Source organism: Hipposideros armiger, unplaced genomic scaffold (assembly GCF_001890085.2).
Source record: "Hipposideros armiger isolate ML-2016 unplaced genomic scaffold, ASM189008v1 scaffold_13, whole genome shotgun sequence".
Taxonomy (NCBI): domain Eukaryota; kingdom Metazoa; phylum Chordata; class Mammalia; order Chiroptera; family Hipposideridae; genus Hipposideros; species Hipposideros armiger.
This window is the reverse complement of record NW_017731363.1, coordinates 5,120,881-5,141,130: the sequence shown is the minus strand read 5'-3', so window position 1 is coordinate 5,141,130 and position 20,250 is coordinate 5,120,881. Positions and strand designations below refer to the sequence as shown.

The 20,250-nt window shown below is 36.6% G+C and overlaps 1 protein-coding gene across 6 annotated transcripts in view; it reads left to right on the top strand.

Moving 5' to 3' along the window:
* The window catches only part of RPS6KA3 (ribosomal protein S6 kinase A3), a 111,182-nt gene that overhangs the window by 71,746 nt on the left and 19,186 nt on the right, over positions 1–20,250 (top strand). For all 6 annotated transcript variants that reach the window (XM_019666972.1, XM_019666937.1, XM_019666980.1 and 3 more), the window contains 9 exons: positions 1,213–1,250; positions 1,459–1,601; positions 1,787–1,857; positions 10,907–10,995; positions 11,626–11,690; positions 11,767–11,869; positions 14,275–14,399; positions 16,358–16,483; positions 18,887–18,976. In XM_019666972.1, the coding sequence (XP_019522517.1) occupies positions 1,213–1,250; positions 1,459–1,601; positions 1,787–1,857; positions 10,907–10,995; positions 11,626–11,690; positions 11,767–11,869; positions 14,275–14,399; positions 16,358–16,483; positions 18,887–18,976 (850 nt within the window). The remainder of the gene's footprint in view (positions 1–1,212; positions 1,251–1,458; positions 1,602–1,786; positions 1,858–10,906; positions 10,996–11,625; positions 11,691–11,766; positions 11,870–14,274; positions 14,400–16,357; positions 16,484–18,886; positions 18,977–20,250) is intronic.

Below are 20,250 nucleotides of genomic sequence, written 5' to 3'. Positions count from 1 at the left end.
ATTATAACGAAATTTGGCTTGCACATTTTTTAGTTAGAAATAAAAGTAAGGAAATGTCTACATTATGGGATAGCTTTGCATATAAGTGAAACAGTTTATTACTTGATCTTTCAAGTCAGTATACTAAAATACCTATCCAGAAATACAATTATTAGCTTACAGCTTAGTACTTACCCCTTTCTATATCTCCTTAATTAATGATGTTACTCTCCACTCATGTATCTGCTAAAGCCAGAAACCTGAGTGTCTTCTCCATTTGTTCTTCTTTATTACAACCCATATCTAAGAGATCACTAAGTACCCTTTATTTTTCCCTCTAAATTGTCTTCTGAAATTACAGATATGCTTATCTCTACCCTCCATGCATATAGACCTTTTATAGTCTTCAATGCCCTTGAGAAGAAGCCCAAACTATTTGGAATGCTTATTGGCCCTTTGAAGACTGGTTTCATTCATTCAACGTACATTTCTTATTTGTGCTAGGCCAGGCACTGACCTACAAGATAAATAAGATAAAACACTCTAGGAGCTCACAGTTTACTAAGAGAAAGCACTGGAGCATGTGTACAGGGAAGGGATGGGTCAATGAAAGCAAGCAGTGTGATGAGGAAGGTGTGTTGAAGGGAAGAGGATTGTGTAGGTTGCGTCAGAAAAAAAGCTAGGAAAGAATGATTGAGTTAGATGCGTTAAAAATGACCAGAAAGGGCCAGCCAAATGGCTCAGTTGGTTAAGAGCTTGCTCAAGAGTTTGAGCTCTGAGCAACAGTGGTTCGATTCCCAGCCCGAGCTGAGCAGCCACTGAGCTGCCAACAGGTGGCAGGATGGCTCAGCTTAAAAAAGAAAAAAATGACCAGAATGACAACTGTATCACATTCAACTTAAATATGTGGACCCTCTGTCTATTCTGCAAATACTAGGGAGTTTAGTGAGACCACGTCTGCAGAAAGGCATTAGAAAGAACAACGTAGAAGAGTATATAGGTTTGGGTTCTTTTCTGAATAGTTTTCAAGTGCCCCTGGCTCATTAATAGAAGTTTATAAGGCTTTGCCTTTGGGGCTTGTTATATGTGTGTGTCCAAAAAAAATTTCTTTCCTTCTTTACCTTTGCCTTATTCACTGCCTAAAGCAGTATTTTAGAATGAATGTGGTTTTAGCTTCTATAAATCTCTAGTGGTTTGAAAAGATTTTCTGACTTTGTCTTTTTTTTTTTCCAGCATACTTCTTGATGAAGAAGGTCACATCAAATTAACAGGTAAAAATTCTCATTTTATTAAAATGAGAATAAATACTCTCTATATAAATTTCCTTTAAGATTGATCATGGTACACATAATGAGCAACACATTGTGTTAAAATCTTGGATTAGAATTTTTAATAATGTAAATATTGGAACTCAAAATTTAAACTTTATGTTTGCAAATTATTGTAGGATATTTATGAATTCGATATTTATTTTGGCAGATTTTGGCCTAAGTAAAGAGTCTATTGACCACGAAAAGAAGGCATATTCTTTTTGTGGAACTGTGGAATATATGGCTCCAGAAGTAGTTAATCGTCGAGGTCATACTCAGAGTGCGGACTGGTGGTCCTTTGGTGTGTTAATGGTAAGGTTTGGGGAGGGGGTTTTTTGAGAAGTTCAGTAATGAATATAGTAAAAATATAAATCACTTGTTTTATTATATAGCAATTTCAGAAGATTTCGCTGTAATTAAGATGATGCTTTCTTACCTTCTGACATTGAGATTTTATACTTATTGTCTAATACCTCTGATTCTTTGCCTTTTTGTAGTTTGAGATGCTCACTGGTACACTACCTTTCCAAGGAAAAGATCGAAAAGAAACAATGACTATGATCCTTAAGTAAGTACTCCCTAGTGGATAAGTTTTGGTGAGATTTAAAAATAAATGCTTCAAACTAAAAAAAAAAAACAAACATTTTTTAGAGTGTTGGCTATAGTATAAAAAATAACTAAGAAATTCATCAGTATTATGTGGTTCAAATATGAACAAACCCCATAGATTTAGAGTACTCATATTATCTTGGTGTTAATGGTGAAATATTGAAAGCTTTGCCTTTGAGACATGGAATATGACAAGGATGCCCATTGTTCCATTTCTGTTCACACTGTCCTGGAGGTACTAGCAAGTACAGTAAGGCAAGCAAAAGAAGTAAGGTTTAAGGTTTTTGGAGTTTTTTTTTAAAGATTTTATTGGGGAATTGGGGAGGGGAACAGTGTTGGGGAATTGGGGGAAGGGAACATTGTGTTTTTCCCAGGACCCATCAGCTTCAAGTCAAGTTGTTGTCCTTCATTCTTAGTTGTGGTGGGAGCAGCTCATTAGCCCATGTGGGGATTGAACCAGCGGCCCTGTTGCTCAGACATCACACTCTAACCAACTGAGCCACTCAGCCGGCCCAGGTTTAAGGTTTTAAAAGGTTTAACACTTAAGGAAGAAATGTAATTATCACTATTTAGATAACATGATTGTATCTGTAGAATATCCAAATCTTCATATAAAGTCTTGAAATTAATAAGAGTTTAGCAAAGTTGCTATATAAAAGGTGAATAAATAAAATCTATTTTTATGATTAGTTTCAGGTATACAAAACAACATAGTGCTTAGACGTTTACACACCTCACAAAGTGATAACCCCAAGAAGTCTACTACCCATCTGACACTGTACATAGCCATTACAATATCATTGACTAAATTCCCTGTGTTGTATTTTACATCCTGTGCCTATACATATTTTTTAAATTATAGTTGACATTCAGTATTATTTTATATTAGTTTCAGATGAATAGCATAGTGGTTAGGGATCTATATAATTTATGAAGTGATCCCTGCAATAAATCTAGCACCCATCTGACACTATACATAGTTTTTACAATATTAGTGACTATATCCCCCATACTGTATTTCACATCCCCATGACTATTTTGTAACTACTAATTTGTACTTACTAATCCCTTCACCTTTCTCACCTATCCCCTCCCTCCTCCCATCTAGCAACCATCAGTTTGTTCTCTGTATCTTTGAGTCTATTTCTGTTTTGTTTGTTTGTTTATTCTGTTCTTTAGATTCCACATATAACTACGTAAAACAAGTCAGACTGAGAAAGACAAATAAAGTCTATTTCATGTCTGTATACTAGCAACAGAAAATGGAATTTTTTTTAAAAACATACTATTTACAATAGTATAGAAAATATCAAATACCTAGGGATAAATCTAGCAAAAGTTATATAAGAACTCTATGCAGAAAACTAAAAAAATTTATTTAAAAAAAATTTTTAAGACCGAAATAACATGGAAGGTTGTACCATATTCATATTATGACAGACCCAGTGTTGTAAAAATGTTGGTTCTATAAATCAGTGTTATCCAATAGAAATATAATATGAGCCACGTTATAATTTTAAATTTTCTAGTAGCAACATTAAAAAAGTAAGAAGAAACAGTTAAAATTAATTGTACAGTTGTGCACCCTATAACAATGTTTCAGTCAGTGACACACCGCATATATGACAGTGTTCCCATAAGATTATAATGGAGCTGAAAAAGTCCTATCACCTAATGACATGGTAGACATTATAACTTTGTAGTGACATCATAGCCATTGTGACATCCTAGTGCAATGCATTACTCAGGTGTTTGTGGTGATGCTAGTATACACAAACCTACTGGGCTGTAATTCATATAAAAGTGTAGCACATACAATTATGTACACTACATACTTACCACTGTGTCCCAGTTGCCTACAATATTCAGTAGAGTACCATGCTGTACAGTTTTATAACCTAGGAGCAATAGGCTATCCCACACAGCCTCGGTGTGCAGTAGGCTGTACCATCTAGGTTTGTGTAAGTGCACTCTATGATGTTTGCACAATGATGAAATCACATAATGACACATTTCTCAGAACATACCCCTGTTAAGTGACACATGACTGTAATATACTTTATTTAACTCAGTATATCCAAGACATTATCATTTCTACGTGTAATCGACATTACAAAATGATTATTGGGATATGATGCATTATTTTTTCCCATACTTATTTGAAACTCAGTATGCATTTTACACTTCCAATTTGGGTTAGCCACATCTCAAGTGCTCAGTGGCTGTACGTGGCTAGCGCTTACCATATTAGATAGCATAACTATAGTTTCAATGCATATAAATTTAAATCCTGACAAGTTTCTTGTGTGGAACTTAATAAATTCTAGTGTGATAGTACAACCAAGAATAGCTAAAACACTCTGAAGAAGATCAAGATAGGAAGACTTGCTTTACCAAGTATCAAGTTTTGCTGTAACTGTAATTAGGGCAATATGGTATTAAAACAAGTATGGGATAATAGACTTGTGCAATAGAATAGAGAACCTGGTAATAAACCTGTACATATATGGGCACTTGATTTACGACCATTGGAAATTGCAGAGCAGTAGAAAAACAACCTTTTTAAATAAATCATGCTGGAAAAATTGGTATTTATGTAGAAAAAGATAAAATAATTCCTATCTCACATCATACACAAAAGTCATTTCCAAGTATATTATGTACATATATATATTTACATATATTTATGTAAAAAGGCAAAAAGGATTCTAGAAGAGTATAGGAGAATATCTTCATGACCTTGGGTAAGAAAGTAGTCTTTGGACACAAAAAGCACTAGCTATAAAGGAAAAGATTGATAAATTATTATTACATTAAAATTAATAACTTTTTCTCATCAAAAGATTCCATTAAAGAATAAAAGAAGAAATTTGCAACACATATAACCAACAAAGGGTTTGTATACAGAATATATCAAGAACTCCAGTCAATCAATAAGGAAAAGACAGCCCAATAGAAACATGGGTAGGAGACATAGGGACTTCATTCATCAAAGAGGATATTCAATGGCCAATAATCTTATAAAAAGATGCTCACCCTCATTAATCAGAAAATGCAAATAAAACCACAACAAGCTACAACTGCATACCCATCAGAATGACTAACAGTAAAAGACTGACAGTACTAAGTGCTGGAGCAAGTGGCAACTTTCATACATAGCTGGAAGGAATATAAATACTCGTCTAACCACTTTGGAAAGGAGTTTTTGGCATTGTCTTCTAAAATCCAATATTTGTCTACCCTCATCTAATAATCCCACTTTTAGGCATGCACCCAATTTATATGCATCAGGGTACTTGCACATCAAGAAGCAAGTACAAAGATGTTCACAGCGGCATTGTTTATAATAGTCAAAAATTGGAAACTGGATCATTAACAGTAGAATGGATTAATAAATTATGGTATATTCATATAATGGAATAAAACAGGTTGACAAACTATCTGTAAATATTTTAGACATAGTCTGTGTCACATATTATTTATTGTTTGTTTCCAATACTTTAAAAATGGAAAAACCATTCTTAGCTCAAAAGCCATAAAAAACCAGGCTGAGGCCTTTTGCCCATGGATGTCGCATGCCATACAGCAAAGAAAATGAACAAACCACAGTTATGTGCAACAACTTGGGTAAATCTCACAAGAATGTTGAGCAAAGGCAGTTCAGACACAAAAGAATGAGTACTGTATGATTCTATTTATAAAGTTGTAAAAGCAGAGAAACGAAAGCATAGTTTTTAGGGGCCATATTTAGATCACAAAAGCCTGAGGCAAAATTAGGATAGTGGTTACGTTGGATGAGGGCTTCTGGCAATGTTATATTTCTTGGTCAGATGACTATTCACTTTGTGGTAAATCATTGAGCTGTGTATTTTGGTTTGGGTTGTTTTGGTTTTTTTTGCTTTTGCACTTTGTTTTTCTTCACAATAAAAAAGGTTAAAAAATATTTACTATATAAATGAATGTTCACTGAACCGTCATCGCTCCATCTACTCTAGCCCCTTCCTTGCAGCTAATAAGCACACTCTGGTGTTGGGGGAAAAAGATCACCATTTCTTTGACCTGGCCTTCCTTTCAACTTTCTGCTGCATCTTCCCGCATCCTTTCAACACAAAGCCTCTTTGAAGAGCAGCCTTTCATTTTTTTGACTGCTTTTATCCCACAGCCTGTTTGTCATTCATGCTCGCCACTCTATTGAAACTTCTCTCACTGTCATCATCAGTGATCTCCTCGTTGCTTAAACCAGTGGCAGATTGTTAGAAAGTTGACTCTCAGACATTTGTTCACACACTTCATTCAACAGATGATTGAGGTCTTGCTACATGTACGTGGGATGCAGTATGAACAAGACTGACAAGATCTTCTGTGGTCTTACGGAGTTTGCATTCTAGTGGGGGAGATGAGGAATTAATATTTAAACAACTAAATATAATAATTTCAGGTAGTGTAGGAGTAATAGTGATAATAAACCAGGGTATTCTTTATTTTTTTAGTTTCAGGTGTACAAAACAACTTAATAGTTAGACATTCACATCCCTCACAAAGTGATAACCCCTCAATCTACTACCCTCTAACATCAAATATAGCTGTTACAATTCCATTGACCCTATTCCGTATGTTGTACTCCACCTCCTGAGACTAAATATATTGGGTTGTCAGAAAGGTCATGATGCATTTTGCAACGAAAAATAGAAAAAATACGTCATTTCTGACAACCCAATATTTATATAGATTTAATTATAGTTGACATTCAATATTATTCAACCTCAGCTTCAGATGTATTGCACAGTTGTAAGGTATCGACACAGTCTATGAAGTGATCTCCCTAATAAGTCCAGTGCCCATCTGGCACCCCACATAATCTTTACAACATTATTGATTATATTCCCCAAACTGTATTTCATGGATGGGAAACCAGGGTATTCTTGAAGTGTGAGAGAAGGCAGGGGCAGGAGCCATTTTAGATGGGACAAGTTAAGGAAGGTCTGAGGAGCATTTGACACTGCTGGCCACTCCCACCCTCCTTAGCTTTTCCTAATCATCTCGTCGGCTTCTCCTACCTCTCTAATCATTCCTCCTTTAGTCTCTTTTGCTTGACCATTCCTCCTCTGCCTTCTTTTCTCTTTTAAATTATGAAAATTTTCAAATGAAATTCACAAAAATAGAGTAATACAATGAACACACGTATACCAATCACTCAGATTCAAGTCATGAAGATTTTACCACATTTGCTCCATTTATTCCCTTTTCTTCTAATTTACTGAAATATTGTAAGCATTACAGACATGTCATTTCTCACCTACTTCAGTTTGCCTCAGTAAAAAGTATGGATGTTTTCTTACATAACCACATCTAACAATGCTAGTAATAATGCTTAGGTACCATCTAATACCAGTCTTTAAGCAGAGTTTTCAGATTTTTGCCAAAGCGGTATTTTTTATAGTCCTAAAAGTCTGCACATTTCATTTGGTTGTATTTCTTATACAAGAACAGAAGCTTCTCTTCATCTAGAACAGTCTGCCCCTGTTTTTCTCCTGCCATTTACTTGTAGAAACCAAATCAGTTTAGAATTCTGCTTTCTGAATTGATCCTGTTGAAAGATGAGACCACCTCTCAATAGCTGAAAAAAGCATAAAGCTGATTCTGTTGCTTATTACAATAAGGGAGCGATGCTGACCCTGTAGAACCTCTCCAGCAGAGTAGACCTCTGTTCTTATATAGGGTTTTGGGGAAGGGCGGAGCTCAAGAATTGGCAGCTTTTCAGGGGCGTAAGTGAGTTGATATCATCTGTAAGGGTATGGTTACTTGGGTGGGACTGTTGTTGATAAGTTGGCATTCAGGTGTGGTTAGTGGAGGCAGCCCATTCTTGTTTGGCTAATTTTCATGAATGAAGAGCATTACTGATTGGTTGGTTTGCAAAAAAAAAAAAAAACAACTTACGTTCACCTAGGCAAGTTGTCTTTGATCAATTGACTGGATTTAAAACCAGTTCTGGTGGCTCTCTTGTTACCATGGTTATGTAACAATTAGTCTTTTGCTAGGAGTGTGGAATTTTTTAAATTCTCCTTGTGATATTGTTCCTTTATCCTGTTTTTGGTTAAACTTCTTTGGCAAGAATTTTTCATAGTTCTTGCTGTTGCACCCTATTGCAGCACATCAGGAGGTGATGAGGTCTTGCGATTACAGCTGATCCCTTCATTGTGAAGTTCCGTGTCAGGTTTTCATCTGTTGGTTTCATCCACTGATAATCATTACTTGAAACAATTATTTTACTAGGGATTCAAAAATGGTGATTTTTGTTACTGTTATTCCTTCTTCATTCATTGGCTGATATTTTCCAACAATGAACTTTCCCTCATCAACTACGGCTATTTAGTTACCTTGAAATAAGGCTCAAACGAGGGCAGAAGAAATCCTTAATTCTTAATTATTTCCAATTGTCAGAGCCCTAGTTACTTCCAGTAGGGGTGGTGTCCACAATGAGTTGGGTTTTTATGTTAGTTTTGACTTTTTTTTTTTTTACTATAATGAACTCATGGGATTTAATAATCAGTGTGATTCAGCCAATTGCATTCATTATTTTTAATGTCTGAATTGCTCTTTTTCTGATCACCTTTTAAATGTTCTTGTCCCCCAGGGTTCTATCTCTGATACACCTTCTTCCCTTCTGTGCTCACTTTCCTGGCTGACCTCCTAGTCTCAACATTTTAATTACTCCCAAATCACACTTTCTTAACTTACCAGAGACCAGACCTATATTTCCATTTACTCACCTGCCTGCCTCTCCCAAAGCATATGACATGCATGACTTAATATTTTTAAATTAAATTTATCTCTATCTGCCATTCTTTTCCTCTTCTTGTATTCCCAATTAGCAGCATTTCCATGCAGCCTGTTTCTGAAAGCCAAAAACCTGAAAATAATTTTTGATTCCCCTCCCTTGCATATGCAGGTATTCACCACATTCACTTAGAAATACCTCGGTGTCCCAGCCTTTCCTCTGCATTGCACTGTTTACACTTCTCAGACCATGGTGCGCGGCTACGCACACTATTGAGCCAAGCTCCGAAGTAGAATGCTTACTACCTACCACTGTTTTCCCACTCCAGATCATTTTGTGCTGCCCTTGGAGATACTGTCTTGAAAATAACTCTGGCCATGTTAGTCCCCTGTTTAAAGACCTCTGCTATATCCCTGTTACCTAATATAGCAGTGTTTCCCAAGTTTGTTCATCAGGACACTAAATTCTACGAGATGTTAATAGGTATTCTCTGAGAGAGAGGTGCTGGAAACAAATGTTTAGAAAAATACCGATTTCTTTACTCTAGATTTCTCAGCCTTTTAAATGCAATGTATTTTATTCTCCAGCAGGGTTGTATAATAGATAGCATTCTACAGACTCATTGGATCATGAAATATTTTTTGTTGCTGTTAAGTGTCTAGAGAGGTTAATGTTATTCAGTAAAATGTTGGGGAAATACTGGCCAAATGTATAAATTCCCAACCCTTAGATTTCATTTAAGGCCTTTCACAATCTCCTGTGTTAAATTAGGTAACCCCTCAGCACTCTCCCATATGTCCTTCTGAATTTGTCTCTTAATGTACCAGGGTTATCTGTATCCATCTTCCCCGCTGACCATGGGGGGCTAACTCTATCCTCAGCACTAAGCAGTGTCTTGCACATAGTAGCTCCAGAACAACCCACTGAATAATAAATGGATCTATTTCTGAAATATAAATTTCTCTGCTAGCCATTTTGCCATGCTCTGTTATTATTTTCATACTTACAGGATCATTGGTTTCCTTGATTTGTAGGTTGAGAAAAAGAACAAAATTATATATTAGAGCTAAAACAGATCTTCAAGCTCATCCAGGCCAGTGGTTTTCAGACTGTGTGCCACAGACTCTTCGATATTCCACAGACCCCTTTCCCACCAGCTCCTCTTCGCTGCAGGGCTATTAAAGGGGATGGAAGGAAAAAATAAACATATGAAGCACATGTTCTTTTAGCAGTTTTAAATATTGCATTTCTTAAATTCCTTTTGAAAAATGGTTCCAAGGCTACAGTTTGGGGAGCATTGATCTAACATCCAATCCCCTTGCTTATGAAGAAGCGGTAACAGGCCCAAGGGGATTGGGTTTCCCAAGGTCACAAAATTCTTAGTAAAAGAGCCAGAACTAAGACTTAGATGGTCTTACTCTGACAGTAATGCTTTTTGCAAAATTCTGAAGAATGAAAAATTTCATTGGAAGATTGTGGACTAAAATTATTACGTGTTCACACCAAAACCTATACACAGATGTTCATAACAGCTTTATTTGTAACAGCCCCACACTGGACACAATCCAGATGTCTTTTGACAGGCAAATGGATAAACAAACTGTGGTACATCCCTGCCATGGAATAATGCTGATTAAAAATGGAAAGTAATCAACTATTGATACACACAACTTACATGAACCTCAAGGGAATTCATCTGAGTGAAAAGAGGTTACCTACTGTATGGTTCCATTTACATAACATTCTTAATATGACAAAATTATAGAAATGGAGACTAGAGTAGTGGTTGCCAGAGGATAGGAATTGGGGAGGGAGGCAGGTGGGTGTGGTTATAAAGGAGCAACAAACAGGATCCTGGTGGTGATGAAATGTTCAGTATCTTTACTGTGGATGGTGGAACCTACACATGTGACAAAATGGCATAGAACTAAACACACACACACACACACACACACACACACACACATACACACATTAAAACTGGAGACATCTGAATGTGATCAGTGGATTGTATCAATGTGAATATCCTGGTTGTAGTGTACTATATAGTTTTGTAAGATGTGACCTTTGGGAAAAATAGGTAAAGGGTGTGCAGGATCTCTGTATTATTTCCTACAACTGAGTGTGAATCCACAATTATCTTAAAATAAAAAATTTAATTAAAAAAACTTTAAATAAAACACAAATGCCTCCAAAAAATAAAATGTTATTATGTGGATTTATTATTTAGAGCCAAACTTGGGATGCCACAGTTTTTGAGTCCTGAAGCCCAGAGTCTTTTACGAATGCTTTTCAAACGAAATCCTGCAAACAGATTAGGTAAAATTTGTATTTTGTTTCTTTTGTGTGTTTGTTAGTGTTTGGTTGTTTGGGGTTTTTTTTTAAGATTTTATTGGGGAATTGAGGAAGGGGAACAGTGTCTGTGAATTGGGGAAGGGGAACAGCCAAGTTGTTGTCCTTCAATCTTAGTTGTGGAGGGCGCAGCTAGCTCAGCTCCAAGTCCAGTCGCCATCCAGCTGCCTGTCGGTATCTCAGAGCAGCTCAGCTCAAGGTGCTGTCTTCAATCTTAGTTGTAGGTGGGCATTGCCCACCATCCCATGCGGGAGTCGAACCGACAACCTTGTTGTTAGGAGCACGTGCTCTCACCAGCTGAGCCATCCTGCCACCTGTTGGCAACTCAGCAGCAGCTCAGCTCAGGCTCAGCTCGCTGGCCCATGTGGGAATCGAACCGGCGACCCTGTTGCTCAGAGCTCGCTCTCTTAACCAACTGAGCCACTCTGCCAGCCCTGGTGTTCCTTGGTTTTTTGAGGGGAGGGGGGAAGATGGATATTTGTTTTTGTTATTGGATTATGAAACATTAGGACAAATATTAAAGCAAAGACTAAATAAACATGTATTCCTCCTTGAAATAAAATTACAATTTAATCAAAACTAGTTAATTTTTAATAGGCGCAGGACCAGATGGAGTTGAAGAAATCAAAAGACATTTATTTTTCTCAACAATAGACTGGAATGTAAGTATAAAATGGAAACTTGCTTGAATTTTTTTTTAGTAATTAACACGTCTAAGCCTCTCTTATTTTACTCCAGAAATTGTACAGAAGAGAAATTCATCCACCTTTTAAACCTGCAACTGGCAGGCCTGAAGATACATTCTATTTTGATCCTGAGTTTACGGCAAAAACTCCCAAAGGTAAGGAAAAAACATGAAAACCCGAATATAAGACTATATATTTTTTTCTTGTTCAATCAGAAAATCTTTTCTAGTACAACTCTTCATGCTATCCTTACATCTTCCCTTCATACCCTATCCCTGCCACAATACCTAGATAATTAGTAAATTTTTAAAAACATTTTATAGCAGTTAAGATTCTTGTTAAATCTTTTAGCAAATTATGTTTTGCCTTATAAACTTTGATACTATTTATGTGGAAAAACTATTTGGTTGTGCATTTATTTACCTGTAGCTATTTTTAAATAGTTTTTTTGTTTTTTTTGTTTGTTTTGTTTTTTTAAAGATTTTTATTGGGGAATTGGGGAGATGGGAACAGCAGTGGGGAGTTGGGGGCAGGGGAACAGACAAGTTGCTGTTGTTTTGTTCTTCAGTCTAGTTGTGAAGGACGTTGCTTCACTGGCCCAAGTTGGCACCATCATTGCGCTCTTCCTGGGCAAGGCACATCAGTCGCCGGCTTCTGGACGGCCGCTCACGGCGGCTGCTGGCCGCTCACGCTGGCTGCTGGCTACACACGGTAGCCCATGGCAACCCACTGCCACAGGGGCTGCAGCCTACGCCGTCGCCGGCGACTCACGGCAGCCCAGCTCCAGGTTGAGCTGTTGTTCAGCATCTTAGCTGTAGAGGGCAATGTCACTGGCCCTCATATGTGGGATCCAAACCGGGGCCCTCTGGCATCCCAAGCCAGTTCTTAACCATCACGCCACTCGGCCGGCCCCTACCTGTAGCTATTTTTACATGAAATACTCTTCAGTATAAACAGTTCTCTTTAAAGCTCTTCTATTAGGTGGTATTCTGGAAGTACTTGTAAAGCTCAAATCCCAAACATAACTTAAACTTTATATGAGGTGTAATAACTTCAAAATGAATCATATCCTGTTTCATGCTTTATCCTAAAATTGCGTAAGCAGTGACTATTACAGAGAAGTAATTTTTGAAATGATAGCCTGTATTTTCATTAATTAGCGTATGTATATACATAATGGTGTGTTTTTCACTCTAATGCTCTCTCATTTAGATGTACCAGACCCCAGGTTTATCATTGACAAGCAAATAAATAGAAAGTATACTTGCACGTATTTTCCATAGAGTACATCATTCAAACATCGCTGTAAAGCTTTCCAGCCAAAATCTTCAGTCTATATTAAGCATGGGTAGTTGTTTTTTATTTTTATAAGACAGTCTTAGAAATTTGAATTAACATATGAACAAAATTTTATCAAATACGTGGACAGTGATATGCATAGAATTGATGATATGTGATGATGTTTTACTTTGCTTTCTCCGTACAATTTGTCCCGATGAGGGGAAAATCTCAGAAGATAGCAGTGCTATATTGTATTCTGTCCAGATATTGTACTAGCAGAAGTGTTCAGTATAATACTGTCACATTGGTTTAAAATTCACTAAACAATATATATTGCTGAGAATATCAAACTGATGTTCAAAAAGAACTTTATACGTAGTCGAGTAGATTTGCTTTTGTTTTTTGCTTGCCCTTAGCCTTTATAGTATGTTTATAAATATTAGGATGCCTAATTGTGTGTGTTTATATTTATGGATAACACATTTATTGTTTGTCTTAGTGAACATTAACCATATTGTATAAGTATATTTCTGTTTTTGTTAATGCCAGTCAATTCCACATAAATAATTTGAATAACAATACATAGCATGTTGTAAAGTATATTTTAAGGACCACATACCATGATTATCCTAGAAATTACTTTTGGTCCTTAAATATATTACATATAGATAATAATTTTTAACTTGTAGTTTAGATTTCCAGATCCTGACATTATGTACTGAGACCACTGAACTAAATTCCTTTCTCCAAAATTATCTGTTAACCTTGTATCTCCCCTTAACCAGGAACCATAGCGTTGTTAGTTTACCATTTAGGGCTGCACTGTCCAATATGGTAGCCAATTAATTAAATTTAAATTAATTAAAATTTAAAATTCTGTTTCTTGGTCACACCAGCCACATTTCACATGCTCAGTAGCTGCATGTGATTAGTGTCTACCATATTGGACAGCACAGATAAAGAAAATTTCCATCACTGCAGGAAATTCTATGGGACAGTGCTAATTTAGAATAATATTAACCCAATAATTAATCTATTTATTATATTCTTCAATGAATTAGCTATGTTCTGGGCTCTGAGGGATGAGGACCTGAGAGTTGTGATGGCAGCAAGCCATCAGGACAGATCTGATACAGTGGCTCAATGAGTTATCCTGGAAGCACTGGGTGCCTGAGAAGTAGAATTCCAGAATAAGTGAGAAAGGTCATACTGTCAACAACTCTTCCCCTAATTATCTTTCAAAATAATTATCTTCTTAGTAATTTATTATTCTTTTCAGATTCACCTGGCATTCCACCTAGTGCTAATGCACATCAGCTTTTTCGGGGGTTTAGTTTTGTTGCTATTACCTCAGATGATGAGAGCCAAGCTATGCAGACAGTTGGTGTGCATTCAATTGTTCAGGTGAGTGAATGTCTGTCATTTTAAATTTGAAATGTACGATGTAGTGCATTGTGTGAATAATTAGATTAGACTTGATCTGCTGACTTAAGTGAGCAGCTTAAAATGCGTTTTATATCATTGACATTACTCCGAGAAATATCTTTCATACACCTTTGAAAAGGTTGCATGCACCAGAATCCTGAGTACCTGACTTGAAAGTGAAATTTTAAGAGAGTTGCGATAAATATCACCATCTTATCTCTCCATTCTCCTGTGCCTCCAAATGTTTATCAGGCCTTGTTTGTTTCATCCTCTGCCTCTGCCAGGCCAGCTGTAATGTACTGAGATCTCCTGGTTCCCTGATGCCTTAGAAAAGGGGTCAGCAGACTTTTTCTGTAAAGGGCCAGATAATAAATATTTGAGGCTTTGTAGGCTATACGATCTGTGTTTCAACCACTCAGCTCTGCCATTGCAGCACAAAAGCAGCCATGGACAATACAAAAATGAATGAGCATGGCTGTGTGCCAATAAAACTGTATTTAGAAAAACTGGTAGTGAACCACATTTGGTGCACAGGTCATACTTTACCATCCTCTGCCATAGAAACATAAGAAATGAAAATGAACTTAAGTCTTAAGTTTTGTGTCTTTGTTCTTTTGGAGCCCTATTGTCATTAGGGAAAAAATGGTTATGGGTACTGCCTTGGGTACCTCATTATCCCATCTGTTTATCAGAGTTGGAGAAAAAGGAGATAAAAGCCACAGAAGCAGGTTTGTAGGTAGGTGTGTGTGTGTAAGTATCAGGAGACTAGACTAGTAAATTAAATGTTATTAGAGGAACACAAGTAGTACAAACCATTAGATTTATTTTTTTTCTCATCCTAGTATCATTGAAAGATAAATTTAATTCATCTTCCTATAGAGGGAACTAGATATATCTTTTAAAGCACTGAATTGTTTTAGGGTATAATTACTGCTTGAATTTACTTGCTGATTAAGTTACTTTTGCTCTAATAAAGTTTTTTTCATGAGTCAATCATCTTGCTTTCTCCACTTTCTAGAAAACCAGTTTAAATGCTGGTTTTTGAACAAAGTTCATGTTGAAATAATCTGTCCCTTTTACTATGACAGGCATGTAATATATGGCAAGTTTTAAAGTTATAACTTCTATACCTACCAGAAATTGCAAACATATATTTTACAGAATTCAAGTTTTAACCTATACAAGACTCAGAGGCATGGGGGGCAGAGGGTGCGGGGAGGTCTTCCATCTATAGCCAAGGACAGCACAACTTTTCTCAGCCTGTTTTTGGAACCAATAATTTGCTGTTCATCATCCCACCACATGTTTTTAGTCCTTAACCCATTAATGGCTTCTCTAGCAGAAGTTGTATTGGAACTATGACTTGAGGATGGAGAAAGGATGGCATGGCTACTGATAGTCCAAAATGATGATAATAGGTATCACCTACAAATACATTATTGTATTTAGTCCTCACCATTACCCTCTGAGAAAACACAAATTCAAGGTCACACAGCCTACAGGTGGTGTATCTGAGACAAGAATCCAGATGTCCTGATTCTGAATCCTCCTAAATCTTTTCTTCTATACCAGAAATTTCGGACTTCTTCCCACTTGCAAGGGTACTTCAAAGACTTGCAGCCTGTCGGGGAGTGGAATGGGGCCCCCTCACAGGCAAGGACGTCAGCCCCTTATCAAGTAGCTCTGTGTTTTTTCTCGTACACACTTAATTTTTTGTTTTTAACATAAGCTTTCTAAAGGGCATATTTTATGCTGTACATTTTATTGTAGATACTCCCAAAATACGCAGTTGTAGAAGAATAAATGCTGTAAAGATTTATTTTGACTGATACTCATTTATATTTAACATCAACATTGCATGTTGAGTAACTTATTTCCCTATGAAATGTACCAAAGTCATTATGGAACTCTTCATCAGTTTATAATTGTGTTTGTAGCAGTTGCACAGGAACAGTATTCAGTTCACTGATGGATATGAAGTAAAAGAAGACATTGGAGTTGGCTCCTACTCAGTTTGCAAGAGATGTATACATAAAGCCACAAACATGGAGTTTGCAGTGAAGGTAAATGTTTTTAGATTTAAAATGCAACTCGAACAGTTCTTATTCATGCATGTCAGTACCAGTGAAAAATTACACTCTTCTTCTTTGGTAAATGTGCCTCTTCTTATAAAAAGATGAGGTAACTTAAAATGTCTGGCTAGTGATCTTCATCTGGAACCATGGATTCCCCTGTGAGTACAGGTAGGGTAGCATACATCAGTTTGCTCAGGGTGGTACCACTGTACACTGGACCTGATTTTTGGTAGCACCTCTTTTACTCTCAAGAGTCCCCCATTCTGTGTTCAGGGAATTCCTTGAAATTGTATACCAAATTTTGTATGTTTACATTTTTCTGGCAAAATTGTTCAGACCATCCTTCACGTTTAAAACGATCTGTGAACCAATAAAAGAATAAGAACCACTGTCATAAAATGTATTATCATTAACTGTTTTAATGTCATCAGATGTCCTAAGACAGCAAGAATTTTCTAAGCCAAAAATCAAGACACATGGCTCTATGATAAAGTTTGAGTTGCAAACCTTTAGTTGTAAGTTAACAAATACGATATTCAAGTCTCTGCCTTTTCTTGGGATGGTAGCCTCTGCTCAGCCATTGCAAGCAATTCAAGTAATGTCTAAAGCTTTCAACTTACCTTGAACCTTAGGACTTGTCTGTAAGTATGGGTAGCTCATGTTTAATTAGTGAGAGAGTGGCATTAGTTGTGATTACATCCATCCATTTATCTAGATATATAGTATGATTTCACTATGTAAAAATTAAAATGAATGTGTTTTATATATGCATAGCAAATATCTGGGAAGACATACACACACCAAAATTGTTACTATTCTAAATCTTGGATCTAATTGCTTTAAAGTCATCAGTGTCCACAACGCTTTTTGTCAGAGGTAAGGAGAAACCATAGAAATGCATTTTAATATTCTCCTCACCTACTCATTGCTCATAGTGAAATCTGGGATACATAGAAATTTTCAAATTGCTTACGTGAAAGGAGAGAAGATGAATAATGTACTTGCTAAGCAGTTTAAGGATGTATCTTGCCTCCATAAACACATTAGAATAAAAGCCGAAATGTCCTGAGGCCCCCTTTGAATTACAGAAACCAGGAGCAGTGTACCAAAACCTTGAGAATATCTTCAAGCTATTTGTGGATTCTTGTGACTTAAATTAGGTTCATAAAACCAATCCCAGGACAACTGGATTCTACTGAAATTACTACAAATCTGAAATCCACAAGCACAAGTATGGATATAATGTAAGCTGGGCTCAGATTAGCAGGTTAGAGAGAAGGTTGCCAAAAAGAACACTTGCAGTGTGTTCCAGTTTTCAATAGACTAGACCCAGATCCTATCCCTTGAATTAGCATGTCTAGTCCATATACGTTTCCTCTTAATGATCCATTTGCCTAATTCCACACTGTCATTTACAGTTGATTATGGTGGACACCTGTATGTTTGTCTTCCGTGTTTTTCAAATACAGAGCTGTTTTATAACTAAACCCATTTCAGATAGCAGATTTGGTTCATATTGAGAGTTACAAGCACTTTCCTAGGTTGCTGGAGCATTTAGGTGTTTATTACATACATTAATTACTAAGCGGTTTTAAAATTGAAAATAGGAAGGTCACAAAATTTATTTCAGACTACCTTTGGATGAAATGAAATCAAACCTTGTCTTTTTTAAAATACTTCAACAAATTAAAACATTAAGAGAAATATTTTTAAGAAGCAGCTGACATAAAAGGGTTGGAAAGCTACATTAGTATTTTAAAGGGCTTTATTATAATAATTAAACTTAATTCTAGGCGAGTAAAATTTTAGGTGTGGTTTTCTGCTTAGTTTTCTGCCTAGCTTCAAAAATAAGCTTGTTCTACTTAACTGTTAATTAATTTTTTATAAGTAGCTTACAACTAATGGGATATTCCATTGAAGCATTTTATTAAAGGAAGTAAAGTTAATTCAATAAACAGATGCTAGTAGTGGTGTTATAGGTACATGTTGCCCTTAATTATCTGTATTGACAGGCTTAGAAGTCAACTGAGTTCCCAAAGGTTTAAGATGTTCAAGGATGGAAGAAAGATATGTTAACTGTGTTCTTCGTACCTTTTCTTGAGGGTTTGAGTTTGTAGTAAGTCCTAAACTTACTACAAACTTAAACTGGAGAGACCTGGTAGGAATGTGACTCATGGCATAGAATTTACTTTACAGCCTTGCCATCTAGATCAAGACTGGCTTTTGAATTTTGATTAGGCGGTCTGGCCATGTACTTAAATAAAACTTGTTGATAAATGGCTTATATGTGCATTGTTTATATAAGATGATACCCAAGGTCTGTAGCTATAAATACTTAAGGTTTATGACTGTATAGTTCATGACATTTTGTGATAACTATTTGCCTTTTAGATAATTGATAAAAGCAAGAGAGACCCAACAGAAGAAATTGAAATTCTTCTTCGTTATGGACAGCATCCAAACATTATTACTCTAAAGGATGTAAGTAGATTCTTTTACGTAGATCACTTGAATCTGGGATGTTTTCAAATATCATAGGGTAGACAAAGAACTCAATATAATAAGTAAAACAAATAGATTGGAGGACAACATATATAGCATAATTTCAGTTACAAAGAAAAATGTTTATATAGTTAATTTTTCTACTTTTGCTTTAAGAAGAAAAATATTGCTGACATTATTGCTTTTAATATCTGCATTTACTGGAACATTCGGGTACGAATTAATATTCAGGATGGACTAGTCACATGCTGTGTGGACTCCCCAAACTCCCACAGCACTGCCAGAGAGAGCTACACTCATATCTAAACATGTTACTTACCTACGTTTCATGCCCCCGTCATCTCTGGTCCCTGCCTTCCTCCGTCCATAGCAGTTTTCACACTTCCTCACCTGCCCTATGCTCCAGCCATGCTCCAGTATGTACACATTTTTGAAAATGCCTCGTTTTCTCATGCTGCTCTGTCTTTGAATTTATGGTTCCCTCAGTTGAGAACACCATTTCCTTTCTTTGCCTGGCTAACTACCGTACATCTAAGACTTGACTAAGGCACTACTTCCTCCAGGAAGCCTGCTCCACCCCTCACCACCCTCAGGACAAGTAAGGTATCCTTTCCCTGCTCCATATGACTTTTATAGTAGAGCTGTTGGCAAAGGGCACATTAAGTCCTCTCTTGCTGACGGTGCTCACATAGGCCCAAAAGCCATATCTGGGGGTTGTAGACCAGATACCACATGACCAACAGAGCCAGAGGACTACCTTTCACCTTGCGAGTCTGAGATTTTGTGAATTCCAAGGTTTACCCTCCCTTGTCCTTCCAAACCAAAACTCCAGTTTCCTCAGATTAATTTATCACTGCTCATGGTTAGAAGAAGAATGTTAACTTAGTCCCATTAGAATGTGAAGCTGTTTAACTTAAGTGACTCTTTCGTTAATATAACCTCCAAGAATCCAACCAAGTAAATCAAAAAGGAAGTGTAGAAAATAATTGCTCGCAGCCTCGCCTTGGAAACTCCCTGAACTGTCACTATTTTTTATATCTTTGCTCCTTCCTTCGTTTCAAATTCCAAAGTCTCTGAAAATTTCCCCCACAGCATCTCCAGCATTGTTTTCACTCTTATTTCTGTTACTCCTTCCTGGAATAAAAACTTTGAGGGTAGGTGTAGAGGCCTGACCACCGCACTGTATTTCTGAAGCTGATGTTGAATAATATTGTATGTCAACTATAATTATATATACATATAGTCACGGGACA